Source organism: Chlamydomonas reinhardtii, chromosome 8 (assembly GCF_000002595.2).
Source record: "Chlamydomonas reinhardtii strain CC-503 cw92 mt+ chromosome 8, whole genome shotgun sequence".
NCBI classification, from domain to species: Eukaryota; Viridiplantae; Chlorophyta; class Chlorophyceae; order Chlamydomonadales; family Chlamydomonadaceae; genus Chlamydomonas; species Chlamydomonas reinhardtii.
Window position 1 is genome coordinate 4,286,456 of NC_057011.1, and position 21,748 is coordinate 4,308,203.

General features: G+C 61.7%; 5 protein-coding genes across 5 annotated transcripts; all 5 read right to left on the reverse strand.

Moving 5' to 3' along the window:
* Positions 1–620: 620 nt before the first annotated feature.
* On the reverse strand, positions 621–3,924 carry CHLRE_08g381100v5 (uncharacterized protein). Its single transcript, XM_043065265.1, has 2 exons — positions 3,583–3,924; positions 621–3,179 (listed from the first exon to the last, which is right to left on the reverse strand). The coding sequence occupies exons 1-2, from the start codon at positions 3,586–3,588 to the stop codon at positions 2,178–2,180; spliced, it is 1,008 nt and encodes a 335-aa protein (XP_042922266.1). The 5' UTR covers positions 3,589–3,924; the 3' UTR covers positions 621–2,177.
* A 1,213-nt stretch (positions 3,925–5,137) lies between these two features.
* Positions 5,138–8,834, reverse strand: CHLRE_08g381150v5 (uncharacterized protein). Its single transcript, XM_043065266.1, has 2 exons — positions 8,495–8,834; positions 5,138–8,096 (listed from the first exon to the last, which is right to left on the reverse strand). The coding sequence occupies exons 1-2, from the start codon at positions 8,558–8,560 to the stop codon at positions 6,789–6,791; spliced, it is 1,374 nt and encodes a 457-aa protein (XP_042922267.1). The 5' UTR covers positions 8,561–8,834; the 3' UTR covers positions 5,138–6,788.
* Positions 8,835–9,281: 447 nt separating this feature from the next.
* CHLRE_08g381200v5 (uncharacterized protein) lies at positions 9,282–13,009 on the reverse strand. The gene is made up of 2 exons (XM_043065267.1): positions 12,672–13,009; positions 9,282–12,273 (listed from the first exon to the last, which is right to left on the reverse strand). The coding sequence occupies exons 1-2, from the start codon at positions 12,735–12,737 to the stop codon at positions 10,951–10,953; spliced, it is 1,389 nt and encodes a 462-aa protein (XP_042922268.1). The 5' UTR covers positions 12,738–13,009; the 3' UTR covers positions 9,282–10,950.
* A 449-nt stretch (positions 13,010–13,458) lies between these two features.
* CHLRE_08g381250v5 (uncharacterized protein) lies at positions 13,459–17,154 on the reverse strand. Its single transcript, XM_043065268.1, has 2 exons — positions 16,803–17,154; positions 13,459–16,405 (listed from the first exon to the last, which is right to left on the reverse strand). Exons 1-2 carry the CDS (start codon positions 16,806–16,808, stop codon positions 15,092–15,094), a joined length of 1,320 nt encoding a protein of 439 aa, XP_042922269.1. The 5' UTR covers positions 16,809–17,154; the 3' UTR covers positions 13,459–15,091.
* A 484-nt stretch (positions 17,155–17,638) lies between these two features.
* Positions 17,639–21,364, reverse strand: CHLRE_08g381300v5 (uncharacterized protein). The gene is made up of 2 exons (XM_043065269.1): positions 21,022–21,364; positions 17,639–20,622 (listed from the first exon to the last, which is right to left on the reverse strand). The coding sequence occupies exons 1-2, from the start codon at positions 21,025–21,027 to the stop codon at positions 19,309–19,311; spliced, it is 1,320 nt and encodes a 439-aa protein (XP_042922270.1). The 5' UTR covers positions 21,028–21,364; the 3' UTR covers positions 17,639–19,308.
* Positions 21,365–21,748: the final 384 nt, after the last annotated feature.

Sequence of the window (21,748 nt, forward strand, 5' to 3'; positions counted from 1 at the left end):
CTGGGGGTGGGTAAGTGAGCGGGGATGGGGGCTCGGACTCAGCGGGGGCACGGACTCAGGGCGTGGAAGCCAGCGAGAAGTGGGCGAGAGTAACGCCGATGTGCCGGGTGATGTGCGAGCAGAATACAGAACGCGGCATTCGTCATTACGGGGAAACTAAAACAGATAGCGCCAACCTTTTGCGCCTCGCGCTTTCGCGCGCAATTTCCAGGATCCTCCAACGCGTCGATTCCTCCGTCTTGCGTCCTTCCGTGCCGGGAGCCTTGATTATCGATACAATTTGTGATATATTGTATGTTGCGCTGGAGCTCTAATGCAAACGCTGCGCTTGTGCGTTTACCCCGCTCTGGCATAGGGCTTGCGTTTTCATAATGTTACGCTTTGCAATACATACATAGAAAGGCGCATTATTTGCACGACAAATTCCGCTGCGCTCGGGTTTCAAGGTTATAACTCAAGTCAAAACTGGAATAACCGGGAGGGCCCCCCGCGGCGAGCTCGATGCGACCGCAATGGCTATTGCCCCTCCCCCTTCGGGGGAAGGGGCAAGCCAACCTGGCTTTGTGATGGCCCCCAAGCGTAGGTGAGGTAGGCGCACGGCGGTGACAAGGCATGCGGCCAGTGGAACTGCCTTACAGTTACAGCCCGCCCAAGCGCGGTTGTTGCCTTGCCATGATTTCCGTGCAGTCTGCTAGCTTCGGCAGGGACGGTGCCCATCAGTTCCCGATGTTGACAAACCATGCATCCAGCCGCCCACACGTGCTCTCCGTTCGTCACATACCGTACTCGAACTCCAATGTCCGCAGAGCGTGTGCGCGAAATCCACACGCCACACACGCAAGTGACAGCCGCCCGTCCTTGCACAGCAAGCATCTCCGCGCACGGTCGCACGCTTCTCTAGCCCCAACGAACCGCAAACCACAAATCAAGTCACACCCACCTCAGCATTAGAAGTGCACACCCGCCTATCGAATGTCGGATGATGATAAGGCAACAAGTAGGTCTAGAGAAATGAAAGCTAGTAGGTCTACTGCACCCATGCATGGATGGAAAGAATCAATGGACCTGTGGATATAGGATCCGGCCTCCTCAAGGGTCCTCGCGCATTTACTAAAGAGCCAAGGGGTCTAGTATGTAAGAATCAATGCCAGTCTCAAGTCAAGCACACTGATGCCGGTTCCTGGCATCTGGAATGCCAGAAGGGTCGGAGGAACTTGCACACACAGAACGTACACGTCGTGTCACTGACAGCCCACTCGAGTCTCGTAAACAGAAAACATAGTGCCCGCTCCTGCAGCGAGCCAAGATACGGTAACCTCGATACTTCTTTGTGTGTCACCGCGGTACGCGCACACACACGGATCCACGGGCTTCCTCTCCGCACTCCTTCTGTCACACCCGTGCGATAGATCGTTTCGGACGTCACCTCTCCTCCGTCCCATTACGAACCTGTAGCCCCAGGCAGCCCTGCGTCCATTGGCACAGCGCCCCTCGCCACCTGCCACCCTCCCGCTCAGCAAATAAACGCACGCGCGAGAGCAAAACACCAGCAGGTCCATAGTATGGCCAAGGGAGGCTGCCGGTTCCCCGGTCCCATACAGTCACACATACATCTTATTAAGAAACATCAGCAGGGTTTAGTTGGCAAGTCTCAGTAGAGAAATAGACATCCATACATCACCCAATGCGCGTGGCAATATCGCACTGAGTGCTTGCTTGCGCTAGCAATCCAGCATCAAGTACGGCCTTTGACACTCCCGCTCGCTCACATACGGTGAAATATCAGTACAGCACGGCAACACTTGCGCGAATCAGTCCTGACTCCTGCGGTAAACGCCGACTACCGTAGCACGCCCTGCTGTCGTGCTGACAATGAGAAATGTGCGGCGGCACAGCCCTGCTGGTTCACTTGATAGTGGGCCCGATCAGTAGCTAGTAGCGGCGATTTGCCTAGCTGTCTATACTTGCACGCATACGCTGCAGGCTTTGCCGCCTGCCATTCAACACACTCCTCATGCCCTGCTGCTGGCTCGCTTCGATACTGTACCATCCACACACGTACGTGTGAGGAGCCCCTCTTGCGCCCGGCCACCAGCACCAAAGCTGCGGCGGCTGCGGCTGCTACTGCTACTGCTGCATCTTCAAATGGCGAAGGCAGCAAGCCGCTGGCTGCAGGCTCATGCAGCTGACGGCGTAACACGGAAGCCAAACGGAACGGAGCGGGCCTTGCCGCTACCAGGCCGCCACCGCTGCCGGTGGCGGGAAGCAGCCGCACGCGCGCTCCAACGCGGCAAACTCCTCCAGCTCCCTTTCCTGCTCGGCCCACGCCGCCGCCGCCAGCTCGAGCGGCCGCCGCTGGGGGTGCCGCCGGTACCGCTGGCAGCTGATGCCGCCGCCGCCTGCTCCGCCAGGCCCTCCTTCATCCAGTGTGCGAGCGACCCGAGGTCGAGCTCCTCCTCCTCCTCCTCAACGTCATCCGCCCAGCGGCGGCCGCTGGGGGTGCCGCCGGTGCCGCTGACAGCTGCCGCCGCCGCCTGCTCCGCCAGGCCCTCCTTCATCCAGTCTGCGAGCGACCCGAGGTCGAGCTCCTCCTCCGCCTCCTCGTGCGCCTCAACCTCATCCGCCCAGCTACCGCTCGCGCCACCGCTGCTGCTAATGCTGGCGCGAGGAGCAATGCTGCTGCTGCTGCCGTCAGACTCTGACGCTGCCGCGGGCGCGGCCGGTGCGGCTTCCGCCTGCTGCTGCTCGGCCGCCGCGAGCTCCGCCAGTCCCTGCTTCACCCAGGGCGTCTGCTCAAAGAGGTCGCTCAGGTCGAGTCCGTCAGCCTCATCCTCATCATCATCGCCCCATCGCGGCGTGGTCGAGCTGCGGTCGACGGTGGAGGTGGAGATGGGGCTTGCAGCGGCGGCGGGCTTGGTCGGAGCCGCGAGCTTGGGCACCTTGGGCAGGCCGGGCGGCTTCTGCGGGCGCCAGTGGTTGTCGTAGGCATGGCAAAGCTGGCAGGGGGCGCTCCTGCAGCCAGCAGATAGGCTGGCATAGCACCAGCGCATGCAGGACTTGTGAGGAAAGCAGCAGGCGCTGGGGGCAGGCTCCTGCTGCTCCTGCTGGTGGGCGGCGGCGGAGGGCTCGCTCTCATCAGAGCCGTGGCCTTGGCTGCGGGGCGTGTGGCGCCAGGCGTCCTGTGCAAACGAGATCGGGGGAAAAGGATAGATGGGGGCGGACAAGCCGTGAGTGCACGGGACGAGGACAAGGGTCGGGGCGCAGAGGGCGGGACAAAGGACCGGGGGTCGGGGACTCGAGCCCCGGCAAAAAAGTCAGGCGCACCGGAAAGGCACGCGCTTTCGGTCAAAGCTGTTGACCGACGCATTTTACGTGACAATACATGCAGCAATATGCAGCCAGTGTGGCCGCAGCAGCGCAAGAAGGAAGGCCGAGGAAGCCGAGCGCACTACCGTACTGGCCCGAAATCTGCAACGCTATCTAGCCCGCATCAGAAGCCTAATGCTTTGCATGTGGCATCGGATACCCATTGCAGTTGCTCAAGGCTCAAAATGGCCGTGCCCGAACATGAATGGTGCTCACCTGCATCGGTCGGCTCGGCTCGAAGTCAAGCCCCGGTGCACTTGCGCTTGACCGTGATGTGGCCATAGTAGCTCTTGACCGCAACAAGCACTCTTCGCGCGCAGAACTCGATTCTGCTGCTAGCGCAATTCTTTCGCTTGACGGAAACTTTTCCTCGCGGTGCCCGGGAGGGATTCGCGCTAGGAGCTGCTAGTTCGTGACAGTGGTGGTGCTTGCCGCAGCTTTCATGCGCATGCGGTGGAAATCGAGAGAGGTTGCGAACAGCCCTAGAAATGCTCTTCTTTGCCGTCAGGTGCTCGTAGCTAAGCAGTGGGCGTAAAAGCTGTTTGCGAGATGTCTTTGCATCTGTTGAATGTGCAATATGAGCACAGCGCGAAGCTTTTATCCAGTGGCGGGGACAGTGTCTCGGGCGCCCATGCAGGCGACACGCGCCCAATCCCGAGCCTCCCTCCTCGCCTTTACCTTGTCCCTGGACCCGCGCCATCCGTGTCCCGCTGTTCAATTCCCGCGTTTCATACCAGTTCCCCTCCCCTGCGCAGGCCGGTAACCCCTGATCCCGCCGCTGCCGGGGATGCAGCCGTGCAGGATGAGGCCTGATGAGGTTGACGGCTGGGGAAGTTGGTGTGGGGAAGTTGGTGTAGGTTGGCGGTGATCCAGCGGGGTGGGTGCCGATGTGCTATAGCGGGCGCGAGGCTGTACACGTCAGGATCTGGCGAGTGTACTGCTTAACACCTACCGCTACGCAGTACTCCGGCTTGCCCCTCCCCCCTCAGGGCGCTCCATGCCGTGCGCCCCGGAATGCGGTGTGGGGATGGGGTGGGGTGGGATGGACTGGCGGATGGTGGAAGTATCATATAGGTCTGCTGGGGGCTGCGAGCAGCCATACTACCGGTCATGATATTGCCTTCGGTAGCTCAGGGCGCCGCGGGCTGGGGGTGGGTAAGTGAGCGGGGATGGGGGCTCGGACTCAGCGGGGGCACGGACTCAGGGCGTGGAAGCCAGCGAGAAGTGGGCGAGAGTAACGCCGATGTGCCGGGTGATGTGCGAGCAGAATACAGAACGCGGCATTCGTCATTACGGGGAAACTAAAACAGATAGCGCCAACCTTTTGCGCCTCGCGCTTTCGCGCGCAATTTCCAGGATCCTCCAACGCGTCGATTCCTCCGTCTTGCGTCCTTCCGTGCCGGGAGCCTTGATTATCGATACAATTTGTGATATATTGTATGTTGCGCTGGAGCTCTAATGCAAACGCTGCGCTTGTGCGTTTACCCCGCTCTGGCATAGGGCTTGCGTTTTCATAATGTTACGCTTTGCAATACATACATAGAAAGGCGCATTATTTGCACGACAAATTCCGCTGCGCTCGGGTTTCAAGGTTATAACTCAAGTCAAAACTGGAATAACCGGGAGGGCCCCCCGCGGCGAGCTCGATGCGACCGCAATGGCTATTGCCCCTCCCCCTTCGGGGGAAGGGGCAAGCCAACCTGGCTTTGTGATGGCCCCCAAGCGTAGGTGAGGTAGGCGCACGGCGGTGACAAGGCATGCGGCCAGTGGAACTGCCTTACAGTTACAGCCCGCCCAAGCGCGGTTGTTGCCTTGCCATGATTTCCGTGCAGTCTGCTAGCTTCGGCAGGGACGGTGCCCATCAGTTCCCGATGTTGACAAACCATGCATCCAGCCGCCCACACGTGCTCTCCGTTCGTCACATACCGTACTCGAACTCCAATGTCCGCAGAGCGTGTGCGCGAAATCCACACGCCACACACGCAAGTGACAGCCGCCCGTCCTTGCACAGCAAGCATCTCCGCGCACGGTCGCACGCTTCTCTAGCCCCAACGAACCGCAAACCACAAATCAAGTCACACCCACCTCAGCATTAGAAGTGCACACCCGCCTATCGAATGTCGGATGATGATAAGGCAACAAGTAGGTCTAGAGAAATGAAAGCTAGTAGGTCTACTGCACCCATGCATGGATGGAAAGAATCAATGGACCTGTGGATATAGGATCCGGCCTCCTCAAGGGTCCTCGCGCATTTACTAAAGAGCCAAGGGGTCTAGTATGTAAGAATCAATGCCAGTCTCAAGTCAAGCACACTGATGCCGGTTCCTGGCATCTGGAATGCCAGAAGGGTCGGAGGAACTTGCACACACAGAACGTACACGTCGTGTCACTGACAGCCCACTCGAGTCTCGTAAACAGAAAACATAGTGCCCGCTCCTGCAGCGAGCCAAGATACGGTAACCTCGATACTTCTTTGTGTGTCACCGCGGTACGCGCACACACACGGATCCACGGGCTTCCTCTCCGCACTCCTTCTGTCACACCCGTGCGATAGATCGTTTCGGACGTCACCTCTCCTCCGTCCCATTACGAACCTGTAGCCCCAGGCAGCCCTGCGTCCATTGGCACAGCGCCCCTCGCCACCTGCCACCCTCCCGCTCAGCAAATAAACGCACGCGCGAGAGCAAAACACCAGCAGGTCCATAGTATGGCCAAGGGAGGCTGCCGGTTCCCCGGTCCCATACAGTCACACATACATCTTATTAAGAAACATCAGCAGGGTTTAGTTGGCAAGTCTCAGTAGAGAAATAGACATCCATACATCACCCAATGCGCGTGGCAATATCGCACTGAGTGCTTGCTTGCGCTAGCAATCCAGCATCAAGTACGGCCTTTGACACTCCCGCTCGCTCACATACGGTGAAATATCAGTACAGCACGGCAACACTTGCGCGAATCAGTCCTGACTCCTGCGGTAAACGCCGACTACCGTAGCACGCCCTGCTGTCGTGCTGACAATGAGAAATGTGCGGCGGCACAGCCCTGCTGGTTCACTTGATAGTGGGCCCGATCAGTAGCTAGTAGCGGCGATTTGCCTAGCTGTCTATACTTGCACGCATACGCTGCGGGTGTGCCTCACATACCATAATACCCAGTGCTGCTTCTTTCGCATATAACACACGCTCAGCATGCCCTGCTGGCTCACTTCGATACTGTGCCATCCACACACGTACGTGTGACGAGCCCCTCTTGCGAACGGCCGCCGGCACCACAGCTGCGGCGGCTGCGGCTGCTGCTGCTCCTGCTGCTGCTACTGCTACTGCTGCATCTTCAAATGGCGAGGGCAGCAAGCCGCTGGCTGCAGGGCTCATGCAGCTGACGGCGTAACACGGAAGCCAAACGGAACGGAGCGGCCCTTGCCGCTACCAGGCCGCCACCGCTGCCGGTGGCGGGAAGCAGCCGCACGCGCGCTCCAACGCGGCAAACTCCTCCAGCTCCCGCTCCTGCTCAGCCCACGCCGCCGCCGCCAGCTCCATCGCCAGGCGCAGGCGCGAGGGCATCACAGCTGACTGCCACTCATCACCCTGCTGCACCGCCGCGATCGGCGGAACGACACAGCTGCCCATGCTGCTGCCGGCGGCGGTGCAGGCCTCCTTGTCAGCGCTATGCTCCTCCACTGCCGCCTCCACCAACTCCACCTGCTGCGGCGTCTCACTGCCTGCCGCCGCCGCCACCCAGACCAGACTGCAGCTGCTGGCGCTGCGGCTGGTGCGGGCGCTGTCCGGCACGGCGCAGCAGCACGAGCTGAGCGGCGAGTCAGGCGCGTCCAGCCGCTCAGTGACGACGGCCACCTCCTGCGCCGCTTCGGCCGCCGCCGGCACGCACTCGCCCTGGGCCTCTGCTTTCCCCATCGCCGCCAGCTCCGCCGCCATCCAGGGCGACAGCGAGGCGAGGTAGGCGCCGAAATCGCCGGCCTCCTCCGCCTCAACGTCATCCGCCCAGCGGCGGCCGTTGGGGATGCCGCCGGTGCCGCTGGCAGCTGCCGCCGCCGCCTGCTCCGCCAGGCCCTCCTTCAGCCAATCTGCGAGCGACCCGAGGTCGAGCTCCTCCTCCGCCTCCTCATGCGCCTCAACCTCATCCGCCCAGCTACCGCTCGCGCCACCGCTGCTGCTAATGCTGGCGCGAGGAGCAATGCTGCTGCTGCTGCTGCTGCTGCTGCTGCCGTCAGACTCTGACGCTGCCGCGGGCACGGCCGGTGCGGCTTCCGCCTGCTGCTGCTCGGCCGCCGCGAGCTCCGCCAGTCCCTGCTTCACCCAGGGCGTCTGCTCAAAGAGGTCGCTCAGGTCGAGTCCGTCAGCCTCATCCTCATCATCATCGCCCCATCGCGGCGTGGTCGAGCTGCGGTCGACGGTGGAGGTGGAGATGGGGCTTGCAGCGGCGGCGGGCTTGGTCGGGGCGGCGGGCTTGGTCGGAGCCGCGAGCTTGGGCACCTTGGGCAGGCCGGGCGGCTTCTGCGGGCGCCAGTGGTTGTCGTAGGCATGGCAAAGCTGGCAAGGGGCGCTCCTGCAGCCAGCAGATAGGCTGGCATAGCACCAGCGCATGCAGGACTTGTGAGGAAAGCAGCAGGCGCTGGGGGCGGGCTCCTGCTGCTCCTGCTGGTGGGCGGCGGCGGAGGGCTCGCTCTCATCAGAGCCGTGGCCTTGGCTGCGGGGCGTGTGGCGCCAGGCGTCCTGTGCAAACGAGATCGGGGGAAAAGGATAGATGGGGGCGGACAAGCCGTGAGTGCACGGGACGAGGACAAGGGTCGGGGCGCAGAGGGCGGGAGAAAGGGCCGGGGGTCGGGGGCTCGGGCCCCGGCAAAAAAGTCAGGCGCACCGGAAAGGCACGCGCTTTCGGTCAAAGCTGTTGACCGACGCATTTTACGAGACAATACATGCAGCAATATGCAGCCAGTGTGGCCGCAGCAGCGCAAGAAGGAACGCCGAGGAAGCTGAGCGCACTACTGGCCCGAAATCTGCAACGCTATCTAGCCCGCATCAGAAGCCTAATGCTTTGCATGTGGCATCGGATACCCATTGCAGCTGCTCAAGGCTCAAAATGGCCGTGCCCGAACATGAATGGTGCTCACCTGCATCGGTCGGCTCGGCTCGAAGTCAAGCCCCGGTGCACTTGCGATTGACCGTGATGTGGCCATAGTAGCTCTCGACCGCACCAAGCACTCTTCGCGCGCAGAACTCGATTCTGCTGCTAGCGCAATTCTTTCGCTTGACGGAAACTTTTCCTCGCGGTGCCCGGGAGGGATTCGCGCTAGGAGCTGCTAGCTCGTGACAGTGGTGGTGCTTGCCGCAGCTTTCATGCGCATGCGGTGGAAATCGAGAGAGGTCGCGAACAGCCCTAGAAATGCTCTTCTTTGCCGTCAGGTGCTCGTAGCTAAGCAGTGGGCGTAAAAGCTGTTTGTGAGATGTCTTTGCATCTGTTGAATGTGCAATATGAGCACAGCGCGAAGCTTTTATCCAGTGGCGGGGACAGGGTCTCGGGCGCCCATGCAGGCGACACGCGCCCAATCCCGAGCCTCCCACTCCTCGCCTGTACCTTGTCCCTGGACCCGCGCCATCCGTGTCCCGCTGTTCAATTCCCGCGTTTCATACCAGCTCCCCTCCCCTGCGTAGGCCGGTAACCCCTGATCCCGCCGCTGCCGGGGATGCAGCCGTGCAGGATGAGGTTGACGGCTGGGGAAGTTGTTGTGGGGAAGTTGGTGTAGGTTGGCGGTGATCCAGCGGGGTGGGTGCCGATGTGCTATAGCGGGCGCGAGGCTGTACACGTCAGGATCTGGCGAGTGTACTGCTCAAGCTGGCTTTGTGATGGCCCCCAAGCGTAGGTGAGGTAGGCGCACGGCGGTGACAAGGCATGCGGCCAGTGGAACTGCCTTACAGTTACAGCCCGCCCAAGCGCGGTTGTTGCCCTGCCATGATTTCCGTGCAGTCTGCTAGCTTCGGCAGGGACGGTGCCCATCAGTTCCCGATGTTGACAAACCATGCATCCAGCCGCCCACACGTGCTCTTCGTTCGTCACATACCGTACTCGAACTCCAATGTCCACAGAGCGTGTGCGCGAAATCCACACGCCACACACGCAAGTGACAGCCGCCCGTCCTTGCACAGCAAGCATCTCCGCGCACGGTCGCACGCTTCTCTAGCCCCAACGAACCGCAAACCACAAATCAAGTCACACCCACCTCAGCATTAGAAGTGCACACCCGCCTATCGAATGTCGGATGATGATAAGGCAACAAGTAGGTCTAGAGAAATGAAAGCTAGTAGGTCTACTGCACCCATGCATGGATGGAAAGAATCAATGGACCTGTGGATATAGGATCCGGCCTTCTCAAGGGTCCTCGCGCATTTACTAAAGAGCCAAGGGGTCTAGTATGTAAGAATCAATGCCAGTCTCAAGTCAAGCACACTGCTGCCGCTTCCTGGCATCTGGAATGCCGGAAGGGTCGGAGGAACTTGCACCCACAGAACGTACACGTCGTGTCACTGACAGCCCACTCGAGTCTTGTAAACAGTAAGAATAGTGCCCGCTCCTGCAGCGAGCCAAGATACGGTAACCTCGATACTTCTTTGTGTCTCACCGCGGTACGCGCACAGACATTAATCTGCGGGCTCCCTCTCCGCACTCCTTCTGTCACTCCCGTGCGTCAGGTCGTTTCCGACGTCGCCTCCACTCCATCTCCTACGTCCCATGACTCACCTGTAGCCCCAGGCAGCCCTGCGTCCATTGGCACAGCGCCCCTCGCCACCTGCCACCCTCTCGCTCAGCAAATGAACGCACGCACGATAGCAAAACACCAGCAGTCCGTAGTATGGCCAAGGGGGGCTGCCGGTTCCCCGGTCCCATACAGTCACACATACATCTTATTAAGAAACATCAGCAGGGTTTATTTGGCGAGTCTCAGTAGAGAAATAGACATCCCTACATCACCCAATGCGCATGGCAATATCGCACTGAGTGCTTGCTTGCGCAAGCAATCCAGCATCAAGTGCGGCCTTTGACACTCCCGCTCGCTCACATACGGTGTATTATCAGTACAGCACGGCAACACTCGCGCGAATCAGTCCTGTCTCCTGCGGTAAACGCCGACTACCGTAGCACGCCCTGCTGTCGTGCTGACAATGAGAAATGTGCGGCGGCACAGCCCTGCTGGTTCACTTGATAGTGAATGGGCCCGATCAGTAGCTAGTAGCGGCGATTAGCCTAGCTGTCTATACTTGCACGCATACGCTGCGGGTGTGCCTCACATACCATAATACCCAGTGCTGCTTCTTTCGCATATAACACACGCTCAGCATGCCCTGCTGGCTCACTTCGATACTGTGCCATCCACACACGTACGTGTGACGAGCCCCTCTTGCGAACGGCCGCCGGCACCACAGCTGCGGCGGCTGCGGCTGCTGCTGCTCCTGCTGCTGCTACTGCTACTGCTGCATCTTCAAATGGCGAGGGCAGCAAGCCGCTGGCTGCAGGGCTCATGCAGCTGACGGCGTAACACGGAAGCCAAACGAAACGGAGCGGCCCTTGCCGCTACCAGGCCGCCACCGCTGCCGGTGGCGGGAAGCAGCCGCACGCGCGCTCCAACGCGGCAAACTCCTCCAGCTCCCGCTCCTGCTCAGCCCACGCCGCCGCCGCCAGCTCCATCGCCAGGCGCAGGCGCGAGGGCATCACAGCTGACTGCCACTCATCACCCTGCTGCACCGCCGCGATCGGCGGAACGACACAGCTGCCCATGCTGCTGCCGGCGGCGGTGCAGGCCTCCTTGTCAGCGCTATGCTCCTCCACTGCCGCCTCCACCAACTCCACCTGCTGCGGCGTCTCACTGCCTGCCGCCGCCGCCACCCAGACCAGACTGCAGCTGCTGGCGCTGCGGCTGGTGCGGGCGCTGTCCGGCACGGCGCAGCAGCACGAGCTGAGCGGCGAGTCAGGCGCGTCCAGCCGCTCAGTGACGACGGCCACCTCCTGCGCCGCTTCGGCCGCCGCCGGCACGCACTCGCCCTGGGCCTCTGCTTTCCCCATCGCCGCCAGCTCCGCCGCCATCCAGGGCGACAGCGAGGCGAGGTAGGCGCCGAAATCGCCGGCCTCCTCCGCCTCAACGTCATCCGCCCAGCGGCGGCCGTTGGGGGTGCCGCCGGTGCCGCTGGCAGCTGCCGCCGCCGCCTGCTCCGCCAGGCCCTCCTTCAGCCAATCTGCGAGCGACCCGAGGTCGAGCTCCTCCTCCGCCTCCTCATGCGCCTCAACCTCATCCGCCCAGCTACCGCTCGCGCCACCGCTGCTGCTAATGCTGGCGCGAGGAGCAATGCTGCTGCTGCTGCTGCTGCTGCTGCTGCTGCTGCTGCTGCTGCCGTCAGACTCTGACGCTGCCGCGGGCACGGCCGGTGCGGCTTCCGCCTGCTGCTGCTCGGCCGCCGCGAGCTCCGCCAGTCCCTGCTTCACCCAGGGCGTCTGCTCAAAGAGGTCGCTCAGGTCGAGTCCGTCAGCCTCATCCTCATCATCATCGCCCCATCGCGGCGTGGTCGAGCTGCGGTCGACGGTGGAGGTGGAGATGGGGCTTGCAGCGGCGGCGGGCTTGGTCGGGGCGGCGGGCTTGGTCGGAGCCGCGAGCTTGGGCACCTTGGGCAGGCCGGGCGGCTTCTGCGGGCGCCAGTGGTTGTCGTAGGCATGGCAAAGCTGGCAAGGGGCGCTCCTGCAGCCAGCAGATAGGCTGGCATAGCACCAGCGCATGCAGGACTTGTGAGGAAAGCAGCAGGCGCTGGGGGCGGGCTCCTGCTGCTCCTGCTGGTGGGCGGCGGCGGAGGGCTCGCTCTCATCAGAGCCGTGGCCTTGGCTGCGGGGCGTGTGGCGCCAGGCGTCCTGTGCAAACGAGATCGGGGGAAAAGGATAGATGGGGGCGGACAAGCCGTGAGTGCACGGGACGAGGACAAGGGTCGGGGCGCAGAGGGCGGGAGAAAGGGCCGGGGGTCGGGGGCTCGGGCCCCGGCAAAAAAGTCAGGCGCACCGGAAAGGCACGCGCTTTCGGTCAAAGCTGTTGACCGACGCATTTTACGAGACAATACATGCAGCAATATGCAGCCAGTGTGGCCGCAGCAGCGCAAGAAGGAACGCCGAGGAAGCCGAGCGCACTACTGGCCCGAAATCTGCAACGCTATCTAGCCCGCATCAGAAGCCTAATGCTTTGCATGTGGCATCGGATACCCATTGCAGCTGCTCAAGGCTCAAAATGGCCGTGCCCGAACATGAATGGTGCTCACCTGCATCGGTCGGCTCGGCTCGAAGTCAAGCCCCGGTGCACTTGCGATTGACCGTGATGTGGCCATAGTAGCTCTCGACCGCACCAAGCACTCTTCGCGCGCAGAACTCGATTCTGCTGCTAGCGCAATTCTTTCGCTTGACGGAAACTTTTCCTCGCGGTGCCCGGGAGGGATTCGCGCTAGGAGCTGCTAGCTCGTGACAGTGGTGGTGCTTGCCGCAGCTTTCATGCGCATGCGGTGGAAATCGAGAGAGGTCGCGAACAGCCCTAGAAATGCTCTTCTTTGCCGTCAGGTGCTCGTAGCTAAGCAGTGGGCGTAAAAGCTGTTTGTGAGATGTCTTTGCATCTGTTGAATGTGCAATATGAGCACAGCGCGAAGCTTTTATCCAGTGGCGGGGACAGGGTCTCGGGCGCCCATGCAGGCGACACGCGCCCAATCCCGAGCCTCCCACTCCTCGCCTGTACCTTGTCCCTGGACCCGCGCCATCCGTGTCCCGCTGTTCAATTCCCGCGTTTCATACCAGCTCCCCTCCCCTGCGTAGGCCGGTAACCCCTGATCCCGCCGCTGCCGGGGATGCAGCCGTGCAGGATGAGGTTGACGGCTGGGGAAGTTGGTGTGGGGAAGTTGGTGTAGGTTGGCGGTGATCCAGCGGGGTGGGTGCCGATGTGCTATAGCGGGCGCGAGGCTGTACACGTCAGGATCTGGCGAGTGTACTGCTCAAGCTGGCTTTGTGATGGCCCCCAAGCGTAGGTGAGGTAGGCGCACGGCGGTGACAAGGCATGCGGCCAGTGGAACTGCCTTACAGTTACAGCCCGCCCAAGCGCGGTTGTTGCCCTGCCATGATTTCCGTGCAGTCTGCTAGCTTCGGCAGGGACGGTGCCCATCAGTTCCCGATGTTGACAAACCATGCATCCAGCCGCCCACACGTGCTCTTCGTTCGTCACATACCGTACTCGAACTCCAATGTCCACAGAGCGTGTGCGCGAAATCCACACGCCACACACGCAAGTGACAGCCGCCCGTCCTTGCACAGCAAGCATCTCCGCGCACGGTCGCACGCTTCTCTAGCCCCAACGAACCGCAAACCACAAATCAAGTCACACCCACCTCAGCATTAGAAGTGCACACCCGCCTATCGAATGTCGGATGATGATAAGGCAACAAGTAGGTCTACTGCACCCATGCATGGATGGAAAGAATCAATGGACCTGTGGATATAGGATCCGGCCTTCTCAAGGGTCCTCGCGCATTTACTAAAGAGCCAAGGGGTCTAGTATGTAAGAATCAATGCCAGTCTCAAGTCAAGCACACTGCTGCCGCTTCCTGGCATCTGGAATGCCGGAAGGGTCGGAGGAACTTGCACCCACAGAACGTACACGTCGTGTCACTGACAGCCCACTCGAGTCTTGTAAACAGTAAGAATAGTGCCCGCTCCTGCAGCGAGCCAAGATACGGTAACCTCGATACTTCTTTGTGTCTCACCGCGGTACGCGCACAGACATTAATCTGCGGGCTCCCTCTCCGCACTCCTTCTGTCACTCCCGTGCGTCAGGTCGTTTCCGACGTCGCCTCCACTCCATCTCCTACGTCCCATGACTCACCTGTAGCCCCAGGCAGCCCTGCGTCCATTGGCACAGCGCCCCTCGCCACCTGCCACCCTCTCGCTCAGCAAATGAACGCACGCACGATAGCAAAACACCAGCAGTCCGTAGTATGGCCAAGGGGGGCTGCCGGTTCCCCGGTCCCATACAGTCACACATACATCTTATTAAGAAACATCAGCAGGGTTTATTTGGCGAGTCTCAGTAGAGAAATAGACATCCCTACATCACCCAATGCGCATGGCAATATCGCACTGAGTGCTTGCTTGCGCAAGCAATCCAGCATCAAGTGCGGCCTTTGACACTCCCGCTCGCTCACATACGGTGTATTATCAGTACAGCACGGCAACACTCGCGCGAATCAGTCCTGTCTCCTGCGGTAAACGCCGACTACCGTAGCACGCCCTGCTGTCGTGCTGACAATGAGAAATGTGCGGCGGCACAGCCCTGCTGGTTCACTTGATAGTGGGCCCGATCAGTAGCTAGTAGCGGCGATTTGCCTAGCCGTCTATACTTGCACGCATACGCTGCGGGTGTGCCTCACATACCATAATACCCAGTGCTGCTTCTTTCGCATATAACACACGCTCAGCATGCCCTGCTGGCTCACTTCGATACTGTACCATCCACACACGTACGTGTGACGAGCCCCTGTTGCAAAAGGCCGCCGGCACCACAGCTGCGGCTGCTGCGGCTGCTGCTGCCGCTGCTACTGCTGCATCTTCAAATGGCGAAGGCAGCAAGCCGCTGGCTGCTGGGCTCATGCAGCTGACGGCGTAACACGGAATGAAGCCAAACGGAACGGAGCGGCCCTTGCCGCTACCAGGCCGCCACCGCTGCCGGTGGCGGGAAGCAGCCGCACGCGCGCTCCAACGCGGCAAACTCCTCCAGCTCCCGCTCCTGCTCGGCCCACGCCGCCGCCGCCAGCTCGATCGCCAGGCGCAGGCGCGAGGGCATCACAGCTGACTGCCACTCATCACCCTGCTGCACTGCCGCAATTGGCGGAACGACACAGCTGCCCATGCTGCTGCCGGCGGCGGTGCAGGCCTCCTTGTCAATGCTCTGCCGCTCCGCTGCCACCTCCACCGCCTCCACCTGCTGCGGCGTCTCACTGCCTGCCGCCGCCGCCACCCAGACCAGACTGCAGCTGCTGGCGCTGCGGCTGGTGCGGGCGCTGTCCGGCACGGCGCAGCAGCACGAGCTGAGCGGCGAGTCAGGCGCGTCCGGCCGCTCAGTGACAACGGCCACCTCCTGCTCCGCTTCGGCCGCCGCCGGCACGCACTCGCCCTGGGCCTCTGCTTTCCCCATCGCCGCCAGCTCCGCCGCCATCCAGGGCGACAGCGAGGCGAGGTAGGCGCCGAAATCGTCGGCCTCCTCCTCCTCGACGTCATCCGCCCAGCGGCGGCCGCTGGGGGTGCCGCCGGTGCCGCTGGCAGATCCCGCCGCCGCCTGCTCCGCCAGGCCCTCCTTCAACCAATCTGCAAGCGACCCGAGGTCGAGCTCCTCCTCCTCCTCCGCCTCCTCGTGCGCCTCGACTTCATCCGCCCAGCTACCGCTCGCGCCACCGCTGCTGCTAATGCTGGCGCGAGGAGCAATGCTGCTGCTGCTACTGCTGCTGCTGCTGCCGTCAGACTCTGACGCTGCCGCGGGCGCGGCCGGTGCGGCTTCCGCCTGCTGCTGCTCGGCCGCCGCGAGCTCCGCCAGTCCCTGCTTCACCCAGGGCGTCTGCTCAAAGAGGTCGCTCAGGTCGAGTCCGTCAGCCTCATCCTCATCATCATCGCCCCATCGCGGCGTGGTCGAGCTGCGGTCGACGGTGGAGGTGGAGATGGGGCTGGCAGCGGCGGCGGGCTTGGTCGGGGCGGCGGGCTTGGTCGGAGCCGCGAGCTTGGGCACCTTGGGCAGGCCGGGCGGCTTCTGCGGGCGCCAGTGGTTGTCGTAGGCATGGCAAAGCTGGCAGGGGGCGCTCCTGCAGCCAGCAGATAGGCTGGCATAGCACCAGCGGATGCAGAACTTGTGGGGAAAGCAGCAGGCGCTGGGGCCGGGCTCCTGCTGCTCCTGCTGGTGGGCGGCGGCGGAGGGCTCGCTCTCATCAGAGCCATGGCCTTGGCTGCGGGGCGTGTGGCGCCAGGCGTCCTGTGCAAACGAGATCGGGGGAAAGGATAGATGGGGGCGGACAAGCCGTGAGTGCACGGGACGAGGACAAGGGTCGGGGCGCAGAGGGCGGGACAAAGGGCCGGGGGTCGGGGGCTCGAGCCCCGGCAAAAAAGTCAGGCGCACCGGAAAGGCACGCGCTTTCGGTCAAAGCTGTTGACCGACGCATTTTACGAGACAATACATGCAGCAATATGCAGCCAGTGTGGCCGCAGCAGCGCAAGAAGGAAGGCTGAGGAAGCAGAGCGCACTACTGACCCGAAATCTGCAACGCTATATAGCCCGCATCCGAAGCCTAATGCTTTGCATGTGGCATCAGATACCCATTGCAGCTGCTCAAGGCTCAAAATGGCCGTGCCCGAACATGAATGGTGCTCACCTGCATCGGTCGGCTCGGCTCGAAGTCAAGCCCCGGTGCACTTGCAATTGACCGTGATGTGGCCATAGTAGCTCTTGACCGCACCAAGCACTCTTCGCGCGCAGAACTCGATTCTGCTGCTAGCGCAATTCTTTCGCTTGATGGAGTTTCCTCGCGGTGCCCGGGAGGGATTCGCGCTAGAAGCTGCTAGTTCGTGATAGTGGTGGTGCTTGCCGCAGCGTTCATGCGCATGCGGTGGAAATCGAGAGAGGTCGCGAACAGCCCTAGAAATGCTCTTCTTTGCCGTCGATAAGCTCAGGTGCTCGTAGCTAAGCAGTGGGCGTAAAAGCTGTTTGCGGGATGTCTTTGCATCTGTTGATTGTGCAATATGAGCACAGCGCGAGAAGCTTTTATCCGGTGGCGGGGACAGGGTCTCGGGCGCCCATGCAGGCGACACGCGCCTAATCCCGAGCCTCCCTCCTCGCCTTTACCTTGTCCCTGGACCCGCGCCATCCGTGCCCCGCTGTTCACTTCCCTCGTTTCATACCAGTTCCCCTCCCCTGCGTAGGCCGGTAACCCCTGATCCCGCCGCTGCCAGGGATGCAGCTGTGCAGGATGAGGTTGACGGCTGTGGATTGCATTGGTTACAAGAGGGACCTGCTGACGCAGTTCACGAGCCAGTGACGTGTGGAAGTTGGTGTAGGTTGGCGGTGATCCAGCGGGGTGGGTGCCGATGTGCTATAGTGGGCGCGAGGCTGTACACGTCAGGACCTGGCGAGTGTACTGCTAAAGCTGACTTTGTGATGGCCCCCAAGCGTAGGTGAGGTAGGCGCACGGTGGTGACAAGGCATGCGGCCAGTGGAACTGCCTTACAGTTACAGCCCGCCCAAGCGCGGTTGTTGCCCTGCCATGATTTCCGTGGAGTCTCTAGCTCCGGCAGGGACGGTCCCCATCAGTTCCCGTAGTGGACCATGCATCCAGCCGCCCACACGTGCTCTCCGTTCGTCACATACAGTACTCGAACTCCAATGTCCACAGAGCGTGTGCGCGAAGTCCACACGCCACACACGCAAGTGGCAGCCGCCCGTCCTTGCACAGCAAGCATCTCCGCGCACGGTCGCACGCTTCACTAGCCCCAACGAACCGCCTACCACAAATCAAGTCACACCCACCTCAGCATTAGGAGTGCACATCCGCCTGTCGAATGTCGGATGATGATAGGGCAACAAGTAGGTCTAGAGAAATGAAAGCTAGTAGGTCTACTGCACCCATGCATGGATGGAAAGAATCAATGGACCTTTGGATATAGGATCCGGCCTTCTCAAGGGTCCTCGCGCATTTACTAAAGAGCCAAGGGGTCTAGTATGTAAGAAGCAATGCCAGTCTCAAGTCAAGCACACTGCTGCCGCTTCCTGGCATCTGGAATGCCGGAAGGGTCGGAGGAACTTGCACCCACAGAACGTACACGTCGTGTCACTGACAGCCCACTCGAGTCTTGTAAACAGTAGAAATCGTGCCCGCTCCTGCAGCGAGCCAAGATACGGTAACCTCGATACTTCTTTGTGTCTCACCGCGGTACGCGCACAGACATTAATCTGCGGGCTCCCTCTCCGCACTCCTTCTGTCACTCCCGTGCGTCAGGTCTTCTCCGACGTCGCCTCCACTCCATCTCCTACGTCCCATGACTCACCTGTAGCCCCAGGCAGCCCTGCGTCCATTGGCACAGCGCCCCTCGCCACCTGCCACCCTCTCGCTCAGCAAATAAACGCACGCGCGATAGCAAAACACCAGCAGTCCGTAGTATGGCCAAGGGGGGCTGCCGGTTCCCCGGTCCCATACAGTCACACATACATCTTATTAAGAAAAATCAGCAAGGTTTATTTGGCGAGTCTCAGTAGAGAAATAGACATCCATACATCACCCAATGCGCATGGCAATATCGCACAGAGTGCTTGCTTGCGCAAGCAATCCAGCATCAAGTACGGCCTTTGACACTCCCGCTCGCTCACATACGGTGTAATATCAGTACAGCACGGCAACACTCGCGCGAATCAGTCCTGTGTCCTGCGGTAAACGCCGACTACCGTAGCACGCCCTGCTGTCGTGCTGACAATGAGAAATGTGCGGCGGCACAGCCCTGCTGGTTCACTTGATAGTGAATGGGCCCGATCAGTAGCTAGTAGCGGCGATTTGCCTAGCTGTCTATACTTGCACGCATACGCTGCGGGTGTGCCTCACATACCATAATACCCAGTGCTGCTTCTTTCGCATTTAACACACGCTCAGCATGCCCTGCTGGCTCACTTCGATACTGTGCCATCCACACACGTACGTGTGACGAGCCCCTCTTGCGAACGGCCGTCGGCACCACAGCTGCGGCGGCTGCGGCTGCGGCTGCTGCTGCTCCTGCTGCTGCTACTGCTACTGCTGCATCTTCAAGTGGCGAAGGCAGCAAGCCGCTGGCTGCTGGGCTCATGCAGCTGACGGCGTAACACGGAAGCCAAACGGAACGGAGCGGCCCTTGCCGCTACCAGGCCGCCACCGCTGCCGGTGGCGGGAAGCAGCCGCACGCGCGCTCCAACGCGGCAAACTCCTCCAGCTCCCGCTCCTGCTCGGCCCACGCCGCCGCCGCCAGCTCGATCGCCAGGCGCAGGCGCGAGGGCATCACAGCTGACTGCCACTCATCACCCTGCTGCACTGCCGCGATTGGCGGAACGACACAGCTGCCCATGCTGCTGCCGGCGGCGGTGCAGGCCTCCTTGTCAATGCTCTGCCGCTCCGCTGCCACCTCCACCGCCTCCACCTGCTGCGGCGTCTCACTGCCTGCCGCCGCCGCCACCCAGACCAGACTGCAGCTGCTGGCGCTGCGGCTGGTGCGGGCGCTGTCCGGCACGGCGCAGCAGCACGAGCTGAGCGGCGAGTCAGGCGCGTCCGGCCGCTCAGTGACAACGGCCACCTCCTGCTCCGCTTCGGCCGCCGCCGGCACGCACTCGCCCTGGGCCTCTGCTTTCCCCATCGCCGCCAGCTCCGCCGCCATCCAGGGCGACAGCGAGGCGAGGTAGGCGCCGAAATCGTCGGCCTCCTCCTCCTCGACGTCATCCGCCCAGCGGCGGCCGCTGGGGGTGCCGCCGGTGCCGCTGGCAGATCCCGCCGCCGCCTGCTCCGCCAGACCCTCCTTCAACCAATCTGCAAGCGACCCGAGGTCGAGCTCCTCCTCCTCCTCCGCCTCCTCGTGCGCCTCGACTTCATCCGCCCAGCTACCGCTCGCGCCACCGCTGCTGCTAATGCTGGCGCGAGGAGCAATGCTGCTGCTGCTACTGCTGCTGCTGCTGCCGTCAGACTCTGACGCTGCCGCGGGCGCGGCCGGTGCGGCTTCCGCCTGCTGCTGCTCGGCCGCCGCGAGCTCCGCCAGTCCCTGCTTCACCCAGGGCGTCTGCTCAAAGAGGTCGCTCAGGTCGAGTCCGTCAGCCTCATCCTCATCATCATCGCCCCATCGCGGCGTGGTCGAGCTGCGGTCGACGGTGGAGGTGGAGATGGGGCTGGCAGCGGCGGCGGGCTTGGTCGGGGCGGCGGGCTTGGTCGGAGCCGCGAGCTTGGGCACCTTGGGCAGGCCGGGCGGCTTCTGCAGGCGCCAGTGGTTGTCGTAGGCATGGCAAAGCTGGCAGGGGGCGCTCCTGCAGCCAGCAGATAGGCTGGCATAGCACCAGCGGATGCAGGACTTGTGGGGAAAGCAGCAGGCGCTGGGGCCGGGCTCCTGCTGCTCCTGCTGGTGGGCGGCGGCGGAGGGCTCGCTCTCATCAGAGCCATGGCCTTGGCTGCGGGGCGTGTGGCGCCAGGCGTCCTGTGCAAACGAGATCGGGGGAAAGGATAGATGGGGGCGGACAAGCCGTGAGTGCACGGGACGAGGACAAGGGTCGGGGCGCAGAGGGCGGGAGCAAGGGCCGGGGGTCAGGGGCTCGAGCCCCGGCAAAAAAATCAGGCACACACCGGAAAGGCACGCGCTTTCGGTCAAAGCTGTTGACCGACGCATTTTACGAGACAATACATGCAGCAATATGCAGCCAGTGTGGCCGCAGCAGCGCAAGAAGGAAGGCCGAGGAAGCCGAGCGCACTACTGGCCCGAAATCTGCAACGCTATATAGCCCGCATCCGAAGCCTAATGCTTTGCATGTGGCATCAGATACCCATTGCAGCTGCTCAAGGCTCAAAATGGCCGTGCCCGAACATGAATGGTGCTCACCTGCATCGGTCGGCTCGGCTCGAAGTCAAGCCCCGGTGCACTTGCAATTGACCGTGATGTGGCCATAGTAGCTCTTGACCGCACCAAGCACTCTTCGCGCGCAGAACTCGATTCTGCTGCTAGCGCAATTCTTTCGCTTGATGGAGTTTCCTCGCGGTGCCCGGGAGGGATTCGCGCTAGAAGCTGCTAGTTCGTGATAGTGGTGGTGCTTGCCGCAGCGTTCATGCGCATGCGGTGGAAATCGAGAGAGGTCGCGAACAGCCCTAGAAATGCTCTTCTTTGCCGTCGATAAGCTCAGGTGCTCGTAGCTAAGCAGTGGGCGTAAAAGCTGTTTGCGAGATGTCTTTGCATCTGTTGATTGTGCAATATGAGCACAGCGCGAGAAGCTTTTATCCGGTGGCGGGGACAGGGTCTCGGGCGCCCATGCAGGCGACACGCGCCCAATCCCGAGCCTCCCTCCTCGCCTTTACCTTGTCCCTGGACCCGCGCCATCCGTGTCCCGCTGTTCACTTCCCGCGTTTCATACCAGTCCCCCTCCCCTGCGTAGGCCGGTAACCCCTGATCCCGCCGCTGCCAGGGATGCAGCTGTGCAGGATGAGGTTGACGGCTGTGGAAGTTGGTGTGTGATGGGACAGGGTTCAGGCAGGTTGGCGAGGTCCCATAGGGTGCAGCTGACGCCCGTACCCCAAGCAGACAGCAAACAGTTTGCAGCGGCAGAGCAGGAGTG